The sequence below is a fragment of the Watersipora subatra genome, chromosome 6 (genome assembly GCF_963576615.1).
Source record: "Watersipora subatra chromosome 6, tzWatSuba1.1, whole genome shotgun sequence".
Taxonomy (NCBI): Eukaryota; Metazoa; Bryozoa; class Gymnolaemata; order Cheilostomatida; family Watersiporidae; genus Watersipora; species Watersipora subatra.
In genome coordinates this window covers 40,754,321-40,770,890 of record NC_088713.1, presented here as the reverse complement: position 1 = coordinate 40,770,890, position 16,570 = coordinate 40,754,321, and the positions used below count along the sequence as shown (strand labels likewise).

At 32.2% G+C, this 16,570-nt stretch overlaps 1 protein-coding gene across 1 annotated transcript; it reads left to right on the top strand.

The window, feature by feature from the left end:
- The first annotated feature begins 200 nt into the window (after window positions 1-200).
- LOC137398856 (keratin-associated protein 16-1-like) lies at window positions 201-16,283 on the top strand. Its single transcript, XM_068085029.1, has 11 exons — window positions 201-255; window positions 5,384-5,468; window positions 5,687-5,737; window positions 6,569-6,722; window positions 6,997-7,166; window positions 8,350-8,503; window positions 8,860-9,029; window positions 9,849-9,986; window positions 10,103-10,256; window positions 10,562-10,740; window positions 15,862-16,283. Exons 2-11 carry the CDS (start codon window positions 5,400-5,402, stop codon window positions 15,985-15,987), a joined length of 1,365 nt encoding a protein of 454 aa, XP_067941130.1. The 5' UTR covers window positions 201-255; window positions 5,384-5,399; the 3' UTR covers window positions 15,988-16,283.
- Window positions 16,284-16,570: the final 287 nt, after the last annotated feature.

Genomic DNA, 16,570 nt, shown 5'->3' with positions numbered 1-16,570 from the left:
CTATTAATTCCATTGTGTTCAAGGCAGTCTATTACTTCCATAGTGTTCAATGCAGAGTCTAGTGGTCTATTCTATCAACAACAGAGTCTAAACAAAATTGGCTGACCTCATAAAAGGCATTGAACCGTTTAGTGCTGATCATCAAGACGGTATAAAAAGTTAGCATTATTGACGAGCTTCAGTGTGGGGAGGGAGAGTAGTCCAGACTACACTAGATTGTCGCATACTTCAGTCCAAGCAGTTGGCACATCAACTGTAAGTGATTTTCGCTTATTGAAATATTTCAATAAGTCATAACCGTCATGTTTGCTATATTAGCTGCGAAGCAAATATGATTTGCCTAATGGCATTTTAAAAGATTTGTAGTGCATATCTGAAAATTAATTGTAAGAAATCTATTTTGGAGTTTCACTGGAATTGAGCTTCAATAAAAATTTGCGGCACATTTATTGTACTACTTGTAATCAGTAGCTGGTAATGTGTTGCTTTATTTTGACTAATTAAAATTATATGCAATGGTATGGAAGCTGTTTATATAAGTCTCCAAGCGTGTGTGTCATGTAAAGCTATTATAAATTTGTAATGAAAACTTTGCTGCATGCTGAATTAAAAACTCATGGAGATTACACCTGCTAGTTACAAACCATGCATTTAACCACTGAGCTATACAGCCCAAAGCACTCCTTATCTTGTTTATTATATAGGCCTACCTCATATTGTATGTGGTACAATTTTGATGATTACTGTTACCATTCATGTTGGTTATATTTAGAAATGGTTTAAAAGCAAATTTTTTGCTAAAATCATGCAATTTTTTGGTTTTTTAAATGTCCCATTTCAGTTTCCAATTTCTGTTTCCAGTTTTCCAAGTTTTTCGTAAAGCTTTGTTGCTAGATTGGCAAAGAAATAAAAATAAATATGTAAATAAGATAATAAATAAGATGGTAAATAATAAATAAGTAAAATACCTTTCACAAGGATAATTGTATTATCTTAAGTGAGAACAGCCTCTACACTTTATCTTCGTTCAACTAGACAAAGTACCAGATAAATACAGTTCAATATCTCATGTTTTCATTTGCGCCAGTATGGAAAGCTACCTGTATTGTCGTATTCAAAGTTTTGAGGGATGGCTTCTCCCTGAACCGTAACCTTTTTACATTTCAACATATCAAGAAGTTTCTTTCTGTCTGTTTTAATTTTGTCATTACCAAATCATAGTCTATCGTAATCGTAGCAAAACCAACTTAATTTACGGTAGCTATTATTTGCTAAATATTTCAGAATTTAATTTAAGCACTGTCAAAGATGATTGATTTTTTTTAAGTTATTTGACATGCACAAACATTTTTAAACCTTTACAGTGGTTTTATTACAAGATCTATTTTGGTTGTAGCAGATAACACCTCAGACTGCCTAGATGCTGCCTAGTCATAACTTTTTGATTTATTCCTATTAAACAAGGAATGTGTTGAATTAACCTTACATGTACGAAGTGTGGTTATGATTAACTTTAGGAGTTCACATGAAAACCTTACATATTAGCAGTACCACCGAGCACCCGGATGCTTTGTCACATCTCATATCTTTAAAATTAATAGTTATTTTTCAGATGTTAGGAATGTTGAGCAACATTACAATGCTCTGAGTAATACACTAATTGGTTGGTTTGAATCATATATGCTGTTCAACCTTGACATGACTTCAGCTAGTTGCTACAGTTATTACTTTTGTGCATACATGTACTTCAACTTGTATTTCATGTATTTTATTAGAAAAAGATTGATAAGTTGAGTATCATATGTATTATATCAAATAATACATTGGTAACTACTTCGATTAGTTGAGTATACATGATATCAGAATGTCAATATCACTAATATATTATGTCACTATCATATTATATTAATTTTATATTGCATTGCTTTTGCATTACTTCAAAAGCCAGAAATTAAAAATAAATCAAGCATTTGTTTTGTTTTTGTAAAACCTATACAATTATTTAAAAACAGCTCCAACCTAGTTTCCTGTTTTTAGCTTTATCAAAAATATGTAAACATCAAGTTTAATTATGTTTGCAATATAAACATAGATTTCTACATACTAAGCAAGTAAAATATGAAATGCTAATCATTTTGACATCTAAATGCACAAAGGACAGATTACAAGATACATATCTTTAACTGGTTTAGGAAAAGTTTAGGTATAATGATGATAGTACTGCAGAAATTTGTTAAAATTCTCATGTCCCACCTTCAAGGTTGGAAGATGAAGTGAGCTCTACCAGAAATTAGCTTGTGTTGATACTGTATCTAACTCAAACAAGTGGGTATCACAGTGTTTGATATTTATATAATAGATTAAGCCTCACGTGACTCATATATAATGTAAAGTCACTTCATGAAAATTAGGTATAATGATGATAGTGCTGCATAAATCTGCTGAAATTTTAATGTCCCACCTTCAAGGCTGAGAGATGGATTGACCACAGCCAGAAATTGATTGTGGTGATAATGTGTCAAACTCAAACTAATGGGTAGCAATAGTGCTTGATATTTATATAACAGATTAATCCTTATGTGGCTCACATGTATGTAGGGTCACTTCATCAGATTTTTATAAGAGGTTCAGCAAAGCAGAAGAAACAGTGTAACTTGAAATGTATACTTGCCATGCACTTGACTTATTCTTATAAAAAATCATGACCAAATCGTGCAATATCCATGCGCTATAACTCTCTATCAACATTTGCTGATTATTGTAAAAGCCTTCATTATATAGAGTTTGATTAGGCTTCTTAAAGGCGTTAGAAAGCTGACCTCTATCAATGGTACTAAATGCTTTGAATTTTAACTGTAACCAGATACCCATTAATACGTAACACACATGCCACTTCTAGAACGTAACCTCTGACATTTGTTTATAACAGTCACATAAACAATGGCAGCCACATAAGGAGTGATGAGCGCTAACACATTTTAGAATAACAGACTGGTAATACAATCAGGTTTCACCTTCTGTTGCAATACTGAGGGCATCTGGGTCAACTGTTCAGTAGAACTTCAAAATGGTTGTTGATCCTATTTTAACTCTACATTGAGACAAAAATCTACATTTCTGTGTTAAATGTAATTGGATGAATGGGTTTGAATTTCTAATCAGAAATTTATTGGTTTCAGGAGCAAATGTATGAAAAGACTAACTGAATTCAGTGGACTCTTTTTAATAAATGAAGGGTTAACCTTTCGTCCACGTTTTACCATTAATTTCCATAATTAAACACATATGATTATATAGTTGATTGTCTCTGACCTACCTCAGTGGATTGCTCAAAATCCAAGCTCTCACTCCACTAGTTGTCTCTACTACTGGCTGAAGGCGCTAGACTAAAACTTACTTTATAATGTAAGTCAAATATATAAAAAAGGCGTATTTTATTTGTAACTTGACTATATTGGCAGCTGAATATTTGATTGTCAATGTGGAAATTACATATGTTTATACTGCAAAATGACCTCTTTTCTGTTAGATTGCTCTCAAAACCGTAATTTTTACGTAAGCAAAGATATGTGTTTTGAGACATTGAGCAATTAATTCATGTAATCGCAATGCATTCTTCAGGCAGAACGACTGCAATGTATAATGTACAAGCTATACAACTGTTTGATGTATACTATAATTATATTCGACAATATTATTAAGCCCTCAACTTTATAAAATAATTTCATAGCTGTTGCATTTTACATTTTAGTCATTCTACCTGAATAATGCAACTTGATTGCATGAAAATATTAGGTAATTAGGTAATAATATATATATATATATATATATATTTTAGAGCTGCGCAACGATTATAAAAATTTATCGTGATTAATAACTGGTCTAAACCAGTTAATCTTCAATTAATCTTAGAATTAATCTCGCAAACACCTATATATTTGTAAACAAATAATACAACTACATAAAAATTAATTATATTTGAGACAATTATTGTTAAAAGAAGTACATGTTATGTACAATGTATGTAAGTTACAATGTATTAATTATTATGAATATGAAAATAGTCCATGAAAGTCTATAATTATGCTAGCCACAAGTCGAGGCAGCATAGCTTATTTACATTATCCCAATGAAGAGATGCCCACTGCCTTCATACAATATTGCCAGCTTAATAGAATAGCCGCTCACAGGGGACGGTAGTGGCGGTAGTCAGTAGTAGTAGTTATTGTCTGCAACAGCGGGTGATGATTTCTGAGCAGTAGGATGACAAATAGTAAAATGATATTATTTAATGATGATATGCTGTGGTGGTAGGCAAATTCTTTTTGGCATATATTATACTTCATGTTCTAGTTTATACTTCCAACACCGTCTGAAAATGTGTCAGCTAGTACTGAGGACATTTTTCCACGTTCATGTTCCAATAAAGTGTCAATCTTACATTATATTACTATTATTCTGAAGCTGAAATATGACTGTGATTTTTTGAAAAATCAAAATACTTGTATAATTTACCTAAAAAGGTTTTCAAATATAAACAAAAAATAGACTGTAAAACATTACATGATACTAAAATCGCTTTTGTTGCTATTATCTAGAAACATGCTCAAATAACTAACAACGCGGCTGCTTACCACTAGATCGATATGCGCTTATTTTGTTGCATAAACAAGTTTTATGTTAGTGGCTCTCTTAGTGTTTTCATAATTGAGTGCATAATAATTGTGGTTGTAGATAATTAGTAAGAAAGTGTTGCTTGTTGTAAATGAAAAAATGTTAAAATGTCATAGTAACCTGCTATGTTAATGTTATATTTTGGCAGATGCAAGGCCACAAATTTATTTCTAATGTTTTTTTATAGTTTATACTCGCGTTTAATTATGCTTATATATATTTTGCATGTTGTGTCTGTTTTTATCATGTGTTTTATTCGCATATAAATACTCTTATATATATTACATTTTGGGCCTGTCTTTATTATGTGTCTTATTGCTTAAACTTTGTTAGTTTTGCCGTAATTAAGCCAACGTGTTAGCGACTCTATGAATCATTTATTCTAATACGGTTTCCTACCTGGTTCCATCATACGGTCCGAGTAAAATATGTGCACTTTTTAACCATATTCAGAGTTGCCTTCATCAATTGCAGTCACCGTCATTTCTAGCAAGAAAAAATTCGGAGATATTGTCTGTTTTATTGAATAATAAGATATAACTTTAAACTATGAGTACATCATTGAAATGAAAATAACTAAAAAATCACTAAAAATCACTAAAAATCACTAAAAATAACTTAAAATGCGTGCTTCCAGAACTTGTAGTGCAGATATGTATCTGATTGTGGCTCATGTTTGTAGAAGCAGTAGAAGCAGTAGAAGCAGTAGAAGCAGTGACATCAATATGACATACACGGTAGCTGCTTTTGTTGCCACCAACCTGTTTCTAACAACAGTTACAGCAATTTCTTTGGTAAGTGTGTTTTGTAAGAGCTGCCTTTTTTAAGTTTATAAAACCAGAGCCATTTTTAAAGATTATCAAAGTTACTTGACATGACTAAGTTTTACTTAAATTGCAAAACTCAATTTATCAAAGCTTCTTTAACCTTTGCATGTTCATCTATTATACACGTATCCATACCTATGTATTTTATTGATCTTACAAACAAAATAATTAACTTGTATTTGTAGTACAAAGTTGCATCAGAGAATGTGTCCTCTCTTCTACCACCTTCCCAAGAAGTGAGTGCTTAGTTTGCACCATGTTATTTATGTGTTGTAAACTAGTTATTTATGTATGGCAGGTTGTGACTGTTAGAACTCTGAGTTTTTATCACAAAACTTAATATCCAGGTTTTTATCTGCTTATATTTAAGAGATAAAAATGCAATATTCCATATAATTATTGTGAATCAATTGAAATGTGAGTTTCTTGAAAACTGTCGATACAAAATTTATATCGGTAATTATTTTTTTCTGCTACTTTTTTTCTTCTGATTTTTGATCTTGCAAGACTTGGTATGCGGTCTTTAATGTATTTTTTTATGTCCGTGTCAACCTTACATTGATCTGTGATATTCAAATATATTTCCACTTTTCCGCTATTATCAAGTCTAGGTATATTTATTATTGTTCAGCGTTTTGTTTATCTAAACATATTTGTGAAAGCCTCTCGCTGTACATATTTAGTTATAACTATTAAAATACTGTATTAATAAATCCGTGGAGAAAAATATTTGATCTCAAAACTTCATGTTCACCAGTCTGTCCCTTACTAACTAAGCTACAGAACTTGATCGGTTTGCTAGGCAATATGTCACTATATTGGAGTATTTAGTAGGCTGCTGATTTGGTTTGTGACACTAAGTCATGGTGTAACATCAAATAGAGGATTAGTGAGTTTACTAAAACTCTCCATTTGCAGTGTGTCAGGCTAATACCAAAATGCAAAGAACTCTCATTACCTTTCATTGTTTAAAAGCTAACTTAAATGCCTAGGCAACGCCAGTTAGCATATCTACATGAAGTACTATATTAATAGTGTAAAATTATTAGAGGACATTTCTGTTGCAGAATTTAGCTTGTCCGCAGTCACCTTTCTGGTTTTCTGTACAAATTCCTGAGCCCATCTGCAGTGATGACTCTGAATGCCTACCTACGGAGAAATGTTGTTACTTTGGTGATAACAAGCATTGTCGTCTCGGAATAGACATGACCTCTAAGTTAGGTAATGAACCAAATTAAATAGTTTCTAAGTAAATCAGCAGTAAATCTTTAGCTTTTACATTTAATATAACTTATTGTTTAAAAGAGAAGTAGTTTAGCCTGCAAGTTATTGAGAAGCTTTTGATTTTGCCACTAAACATAGTGCAAGCAATTTGAGGCATTAAATGCCTACTTGAATTATCATTTTACTACTCTTTAATTTTACTCAGGCTGTTCCTCATGCTTCACTTTGACAGCATTGACAGTCGGTTGAAATATTTCCATGTGTTTTGTAGGTACTTGTCCGGTACAAGTACTATCTGCACCTGGGGAGGAGAGCTGCATAGCAGACTTCCCTGGATGTCAGTACGATTCGGAGTGCTCCGGCACAGATAAATGCTGTTTAAATGTTGACTGTAGGTATAAAGAGTGCAAACCGATTGTTCCTTTGATGACAGAAAAGATGGTGAGTTTCTATAAAGTCTACTCTTGTATATTCGAAATGATTAAAAATATAGCATCAAATTCAAAAACAAGTTGGTAAAGAAGCTCACAATCTTGTGGCTAAAGCTCAAAAAGTAGCTTCCAACTGAAGTTTTTTTATTTAATTTCTATCAATCACACAGATTAATTATCACAAATTTGACTAGCGTCTAATCTCTTTCAATTTGTCCAAACAAATTCTTTCTTCAATGCAATTGCTCATGCAATAGAATAGCTATGTATTAAATGACTTCTACATTTATTTCTACATATATTTAACTTTCAAAAGGTTCAACAATTCTATCTATGTCTATACAAATTTCACAGCTTTTGTTTATATATATATATATATATATATATATATATATATATGTATATGTATGTATATATATATTTATATAAATATTTATGTATATATATTTCTAAAAGTCTGTCTTTGTTGTATATGTCGAGCTATAGGTATTACAATCTTGGAATAAAAAAATCTTCAAAGCAGAAGATTTGATCTCGAATTCTAACATCTATCATTTCGATGCCTTACTAACTAAGATACAGAGCTTGAGATATTTGCTAGGCCATACCTATGTATTTTATTGATCTTACAAAAAAAATAATTAACTTGTATTTGTAGTACAAAGTTGCATCAGAGAATGTGTCCTCTCTTCTACCACCTTCCCAAGAAGTGAGTGCTTAGTTTGCACCATGTTATTTATGTGTTGTAAACTAGTTATTTATGTATGGCAGGTTGTGACTGTTAGAACTCTAAGTTTTTATCACAAAACTTAATATCCAGGTTTTTATCTGCTTATATTTAAGAGATAAAAATGCAATATTCCATATAATTATTGTGAATCAATTGAAATGTGAGTTTCTTGAAAACTGTCGATACAAAATTTATGTAGGCTATTTGCTTGTTAGAAGCAAATAGCCTACCGCTTTTGGTCATGAAGCAATGTCATGGCATAACGCCACAGAGAGGGGTGTCTCCTATTAGTAAGCTTACTCAAATTATCCATTAAGAATGTGCCAGGCAAATAGCAATAAGCCGGCAACTCTCATTATCTCTCACTGTTTATGAACTGACTTTTAATACTCGTGCAATGTTGGGTAGTGCAGCCAGTAATATATTATTGGTTTACAAACAATTGAAGACATTTTTGTTGCAGAATTTGGCTTGTCCGCAGTCACCTTTTTGGTTTCCTGTTCAAATTCGTGAGCCAATTTGCAGTGATGACTCTGAATGCCAGCCTGCAGAAAAGTGTTGTTACTATGGTGATAACAAACATTGTCGTCTCGGAATTGAAATGACCTCTAAGTTAGGTAATGAACCACATAGTTTCTGGGTAAATCAGCTGTTTCTTTTCCTTCAGTTGTTAGCCGATAATAAATTATTGAATTTTTCACATTTACCTTAAATTGAAGTATAGCATTGTTTTTTGTCTGTAGTTAATAAATTTAATATAAGCTATTGTTTTAAAGGTGAAGAGTTTAGTCTGCCAGCAATTAGAAAGCCTTTGATTTTTGCCAAAAGACAACTTGCAAACCATTTGAGGAATTAAATGGTTACATGAATTATAATATTACTGTTCTTTTATTTTACTAAGGTTGTTCTTAAGACTTCACTTTGACAGCATTGACAGGTGAAGTCGATTGAAATGTTTCTATGTGTTTTGTAGGTACTTGTCCGGTACAAGTACTATCCGCACCTGGGGAGGAGAGCTGCATGGCAGACTTCTCCGGATGTCAGTACGATTCAGAGTGCTCCGGCACAGATAAATGCTGTCTAAATGTTGACTGTAGGTATAAAGAGTGCAAGCCAATTGTCCCTTTGATGACAACAGAGAGCGTGAGTATTGATTAGGTCTGTTTATAGATTACATTGCACTTAAAATATTGCATCAAATTCAAAAACTTGTTTATAAAGAAGCTAATTATCTTACTGCTGAAACTCACCAAATTGCTTCAGCCTGAAGTTCTTTTGATTTTTAAACCATAACACATCCTAATTATCACTTATTTGACTAGCGTCTGATCTCTTTTGATCTGCCCAAAAAATATCCTACAATGCATCTGCTGATCGTGTGGGACAGCTACATATTAAAAAGCTTTTACAATTCTATCTACATGTACTTATATATTTATATATATATATATTTATATATATACATGTATATATATATTTATATATATATATATCAAAGACTGCTACAATTCTATATAAATACATATAAATTTCAAACGCTTCCACAATTTTCTGTACTTATAATTATATTGGTTTTGAAGCCATCTACAATTTTATATTCATATATCAATTTTAAAGGCCCGTTCAACTTTAACTACATATGTCTAAATTTCAAAGGCTTCTAAAATTTTATCTACATATATACCAATTTCAAAGGCTTTTACAATTCCATCTACATTTATATAGTATTCAAAGGCTTTTACATATTTATCTACATATATAAGTTCTAAAGATACCTACAATTTCATTAATATATATATAAATTTCAAAAGCATGTACAATTATATCTACATGTATATAAATCGCAAATTTTGTCTTATGTTTTTTGTTTTCTGTGTGTTAAAGCGTTTCCAGCTTTATTGCTTTCCAAGGTTTAAGATTCTTTCAACTTGGAGTTACATTACATTAAAATATGATTTTTAGCCAACAAATTGCACAAGGCAAAATTGCACAGGGCCACCCGCTGGACCAGCGTGTAAAAATATAGAAACGGTCAGACCAAATGGAGAAGGATGTGAGCCCATGTGTACAATATGTCGAGATGATCAAGTTTCCAAAGAGGTATGTTTCGATACTTGTCTATCAATGAATATTATAATGTTAGATTTGCACATGACTCAATGCTTTTCTTATTTTCTAATATAATCTTTTATTCAATTGTTAATATGTATTTTCAGAATCTTGCATGTCCACAGTCACCTTTTTGGTTTTCTGCTCAATTTCCTGAGCCAATCTGCATTGATGACTCTGAATGCCAACCCGCAGAAAAGTGTTGCTACTACGGTGATAACAAACACTGTCGTCTTGGAATAGATATGACCCCCAAAGCGGGTAAGAGTGCAAGCGATAACAATTGTTTACTGAGTTAACTATTTATAGTGCATCAAGTTAGCATCAACTTAAGAGGTATTTAAACGTAAGTAGTAGTAGAATTAGGTGTGTACATGCGCCATTTGGTACCATAGGTAATACATTACTTTTTATGCATAATACTGTGTATATTCTGGTCAGTTTCAGATTGATGCTTTTCGAGTTAAGCTGCATATTAATTTATTACTTTTCTATTAATAGCGATTTTTGGTAGCCCTACGGCTAACATATTCAAGTATTATATCAAATACTTGGTTTTATTTTAGGTTTCTGTCCAGTGAAATCTTCTTCGTTACATAAGGAAAATGATTGTGCAGCAGACTTCATTGGGTGTCAACATGATGCCGAGTGCTCAGGCGCAGATAAATGCTGCAAAAACTTCAATTGTGGGTACAATGAGTGCAAGTCAGTAGCACCCTTATCTCCACCTCCACCAGCTCCAATAGTAAGAGTTTTATTGAAACATTTTAATGATCCATTCTTTTGATCACAGACAGCAATGGAAATTGTTGCTTCATGTTGTGATTTGCTAAATGACCTCATGTTGTACCATGTACTACTACATCAAAAACAATTTGGTTTACCATCTTACATGCAGATGTCTTTAATTAGTACTGATAGTATAACATAATTGTCAGTCTAACACAGCTCTAACATGATTGATGGTGACCTGACAAAAATATCTCAAAATTTCATAACGCCTTTATGATTAGCAATGTGCTCAAATGTAAGACTAGAGCTGCCAATTTTTGGCTCAACAATTTGCCTATTATTTTCTAACGATTTTACATATAAACACATTCACAGTTGTTTTAGTTTTATTACTATTTCATTTTAGCTACACAAATAAACTTTTCTCATGAGACGATGTTTAAAAGTTGTGATAGTCAATGTTGTATACGTTGAATAAAAATTAATTTGTTGTGCAAATACAAGCAATGCCGCGCTATAATTTAGTCCTTACTATACATTTAGTATAAACATATTAGACTGTAGCAGACTTTGCTCCAATATAAACATATTGGGCTGTAATAGCCTTTAGTACAGTATAAGTATATTGGGCAGTAGAAGTCTTTACTATAGTATAAATATATTGGGCTGTATCAGTTTTTACTATAGTATAAACATATTATGCTACATCAGTATTTACTACAGTATAAGTATATGGGGCTGTATCAGTCTTTACTATAGTATAAACATATCAGACTGCAGCAGACTTTACTTTAGTATAAATATATTGGACTGTTGCAAATTTATTTTTATTTAGTAAATAATCAGTGAGCTAGTTCGTTGGTGTGTTGTACACTCAGTAGTAGTATCCCTAGTGACGGTATACTCAGTAGTAGCATACTTAGTAACTGTTTAATCAGTAGTATAGTTCTTAGTAACAGTATACTCAGTAGTAGTAGTAGCAGTAGAACTAGTAGTAGCACTAGAACTAGTAGTAGTAGCAGTAGTAGTGGTAGTATACATAGTCACAGTATATCCAGTGGTAGTAAACTTACTAACATTATACTCAGTAGTAATATGGTAACAGTATACTCAGTAGTATAGTAACAGTATACTAATATGTTGTAGAAAAGGGCTCATCAAAAAATTTAAAATAAGAAATCGCAAAAAGTAATTGTTTTATTGTGGCATCGTAAGACGAAAATCTTGTATGAATTGGTACAGAAACTCATAGTAATTATCTCATGCAAAACCTCTTTTAAAAATCATCAAAAATTGATGTACGTGATATGCATATTTAAAATTACCAACACAATTATATGTTAATTGTAGTAACTATAGTTATCTACAGTAACTTTAGTGCATTAAGTACAATTAATATATTTAGTGTTTATGATCTGCAATGAAATGCAACATTACAGCATATCATATGCAGTATGTACAGCCGGGAGTTATATTATTGAGGCAGTCATATGATGTAAATGTTAAACTTAAATATGTGATTGCGTCAAAAAAGTCGATCAAACGAATTTAGGCCAAATAATAGAGTGAAACATCAGCTACAATGAGATGTAATTTTTTGTCTGTGTAACTTAACGTGTCTAGAGATATAGGCATTTAAATGAGGTCATCTTATAAAACGCTCAGCTTTGAGCAGCTGTTTTATTTGTGACGCATGTAGTGATACAGGTGAAAAGAGATTATTATTACTGTATTTTTGTTATGCGATAAATATAAGATTCTTCCTTTAGCCAATCATCAGCGCGAAAATTTTATATATGTCATAATAAATGATATTGCTAGTAAAACGCATTGTCCGTTATCACGAAGTTAGGGGTTTCACTCAATTATTAGATCGTACGTTGACCAGGATATTTACTGAATTAATTGACATGGTTAGTTTACCGAACTATTGGATTGACCCGTACTTTGACGAACATTAGAATTGTACCAATGCTTCCAGTTCTTGAAGAGGTGACACAAGATTTTTCGTGAGCGTCAGGTAGTTAAAGTTTGGGGATACACAGCGTATGGTTAGAGCTTATAGGCGTCAGCAGCGCAATACTGCAGAGGAGAATGGAGGTGAATTTATCGTTGAATTTGAGTATCCTATATATATATATATATAATATAGTAACTGGTTCAAATATATATATATATATAAATATATATATATACACTGTTGTGTTTACATTCATATTATATTTTCCTGTCTGAGACTATAAAGCAACTTCCTGTGCATATATGTGTGATACGAAGTAAACAATATTGTTTGTTAAATTGACAGTTCCTTAATTAATTGAAAGCACCGACATATAGCAATATAATGGCTTATATTGACGAACTAGTGTTAAATATATTAAAGGAAATATTTTTAGTATTCATGAATAAATTTACTAATTGATAAAATTACAAATTTCTGCTATCACAAATAATCGTTTCATAACTTTTATAACTTTTTTTAGCTATAGTAATTGCTTCAAAGTTTTTGTGGCCGTTGTAACTAGTAAATTAGAATTATAACTAAGATTTATGTTCATTTCGCACTTGTAGAGAGTAAAGAATATAATGCAAAACATCATTTACAGAACATATTGAATACAGTATAGCTCCGTCGTCATCTGTGCTGAAATCTTGCCTGATTGCTGGATCTAAGAAGTGTAATTAGAGCTCTATTGACAAGTTCTTTTGCATAGCTCGAGCCAATTCCAACGAACAAACATTGAGAGCTCAAAATTTTATGCTCCACGATACTAAGTGAAAACGGGCGAGTCCACAGACCGCCAACCAGGTGCAAAAACAACATCATTCAAAAACATTATTTACAAAGATGTGGCTGGCTTATTTTATCTAGTAGCTAGTTTCTTGTGTAGATAGCAACTGAGAGCTTAAGTGATACGAAGGCCACAATGAAAAATTTAACTAGATGTCCTAATTAACCTAGGCAGGCAACATCCTCGATTGTACTCAATTGTTCACACAGCATTTAGAAGAAACTGATAAGACAAGTTTTAAATTTCCTTTTATTGAAACGTTTGAGACATTAATAATAATGTATCCACAGTTAGAATTAAAACTTAATCCTAGCATTCTTAAGCAAAATAACAAAATAAAATGTATGTTAATAGAGCCGCATGGGTGTAGACACTCATCGCAATAGCCAATGTGAATATATGAGATACAGACAAGTTGTTAAATTATAGACATCACTTTGGGCAATTCTGAGAAGTTTTTTTTTTCAGAATTTTTACTGCGATCAATTTTTATTAATTTGAATCTTCAAACATCTTGACAATAAAGTGGTCTGAAACAACAAAAACCATCCAAAAATGTTGACAAAAATCAATACTTTCTGTTAAATTCAACTAAAATTTGACAGAATCACATATTTAACTTAAGTAAACTTAGCTTGCTAAACGCATACTTAAAGCTAATTTTTAATATCTAGTAAACTTCAACTTAATCATTCGCTAAATTTTATGACCTAATTGTTTCCGTTTTTGGTCTGCACTAGACAGTACCTAATAGCAAACAACACTAAACTGAAAAATAGAGCATTGTGTCCATTCTAAGCGCTGTTGAAGGGATTTCGGAAATAGCATACTGACATTTTTGGGATTTCAAGGTATTCAGCACATTCACTGTCAAATATGAGTTTTGAATTAAGTTTTTGTTGAAATTGCATGACAAAAGTGTGTATGGTGATGGCAAAATAAGCATCATTTTTCACAATGCAAACCAAAAAAATCCTTCAAAAAAATCTTTGTAACCCGAGGGTGCTCATGTATTAAAAAATGCACACAAAATGTGCAATCCAAAAAGGATATACCATGTATGATATGAGACATAAAAATGATAATAATGGCCTAGCCTTGTGGTTACAAACGCTTGTTAGTAGTTTTGCAGTTTTAATCTTTCAAGTTCAAATTAACATCAAATTGGAAATTTTCATAGCTATAGCTTCATCCCTATAGCTGGAAAAATAAACGATGACAACCAAACAATGGGATTTATACATATAAATAGCGAAGGTACCCTTTTTTAATGTTACAAAACTCATCTATAAATAGCTGTGACTAGTAATAACACCGCCATATGACTACCGGTTCACTTGTAACATGTTCAGTATTACTGATTAGAAAGTTCTACCACTTGAATAAGCACCACAGTCATTGACTTTTGTATCAAATGTAAATACTGCGGAAATGTGTGTCTTATCTAGTTTTGTAATTATTGTGATCCTATGTAAACCAGCTGTCAGTCATGAACATCTGCTAGAGATATTCCTTAGCCTGGTTCTCATGTACACCGCAAACCTACGCGCCAAGTACCGTGGATAACTGCCGGCAGTCGATGTAAGAGTTTGGCGCTGTTCAAATGTTGCAAGGGTTAGCGAGCAAAGCCTTACTAAAGTGTATTGTACAGAAGCTCAGCATTTTCAAAACAGGATGGCGAGTAGCCAATTTTATGTGATCGTCAGCGATACAGCTTTATGTGAACATAATCAACTGAGTCTGGCTCCGCAGGTGTTTTGCCGCTCAAGATTACCGCTAGGGTCTCGCAGCCACTATTTGAACCATGCTGTAGATTATCACTGGCTTAAACTTTTGCTATATTTTCTATGCTTTTAATAAAGCCACCATTTAGCTATATACATGACAAGGTTTTTTTTGCATTTCAAGGCAAAAAAATTGCTTAAGTCCCGGATATTTTCTTGTTTCATGAACATTTTCTGATACAGTTTATTAGCTTGACTCTCCACTATTATTGTAGGTCAAAGAGAATTGTTATTTCTAAACAGGCTGGCTAAAGACTGTTTTCAAAAATGTTTTTTGAATGTCATACACTTTTTGAAAACTTTTTCCAGGTCAATATCAATCTGTAACAGCGCTGAAATAGACTCAGACTCATGCTGATCATCAGTTTGTTTAGAACAACTGTTATCACATTTTTAACCTACACATGAGTTGCTAATAATTTGGTAAACCGCAGAAATTCAAACCAAGAAAGCCTCAACATATTTACACAAATCATTTTTAAATAGTGTAAATAAAATTGTTCAATGTAGTTGCACTACGTATCTGAAATGTTGACCTTCTAATATTGATTTTTGTAGAAGGTCCCTATCTGTCAGACTAGATGGAACTATGTATGTCCTGAAGATATACTCAGCAGTGAAAGGTCAAATTCATTGATCTATAAACCGACTTGTCGCTATGTGAGACAGACCATCTGTGAATGAGCTTGATGAAGCCTGTCAGAGTTGGGAGGCTGAAAACTGCTGTAGAAACTAGTTATATTTTTTGTATATGATATTACCCACTGATACTGCTAGGCTAGCAGCTGCTTTTACATAAAATGTTTAGACAAATAACTTTGAGGCTCGATATTGCTTTTAATCAATGTTTTTTTAAATATATCAGTTGATTGGCTTTAATCACCCACTTATCTTGTATCCAAGTTACCATATGTAGATGTTTTTATGGTCATTATTATGTAAGTAACAGCATATTGCAGACTTTTTATACATTGGTAATACGGGAAGTTGTTTTATAATATCACTAAAAATATCATTTTAATCTCAGGTAAAATGCACCGGGCAATGACACGATAGAAATTAATCTGTAACATACTACGGTGACGTAAATTTTCATTACTCACATCACATGTTATTATTCGTTGACCACATAACCAATTATTTTTAGGACTTTCATGTTACTGACAGTGTTGTCCAAACATTGTAAAAATGTTGTAAAAATATTTAAAATGGTGACATAAAATTTAATTACTCACACCAAAAGCAGGTAAATAAAAAATTGATAACC

Bases quoted from the DNA above. Each gene is read 5' to 3' on its own strand.
- LOC137398856 (XM_068085029.1), top strand. From the start codon at position 5,400: ATGACATACACGGTAGCTGCTTTTGTTGCCACCAACCTGTTTCTAACA. The intron at 7,167-8,349 runs GTGAGTTTCTAT...TTTTTGTTGCAG, and splicing joins CTTTGATGACAGAAAAGATG to AATTTGGCTTGTCCGCAGTC. The intron at 8,504-8,859 runs GTAATGAACCAC...TGTGTTTTGTAG, and splicing joins TGAAATGACCTCTAAGTTAG to GTACTTGTCCGGTACAAGTA.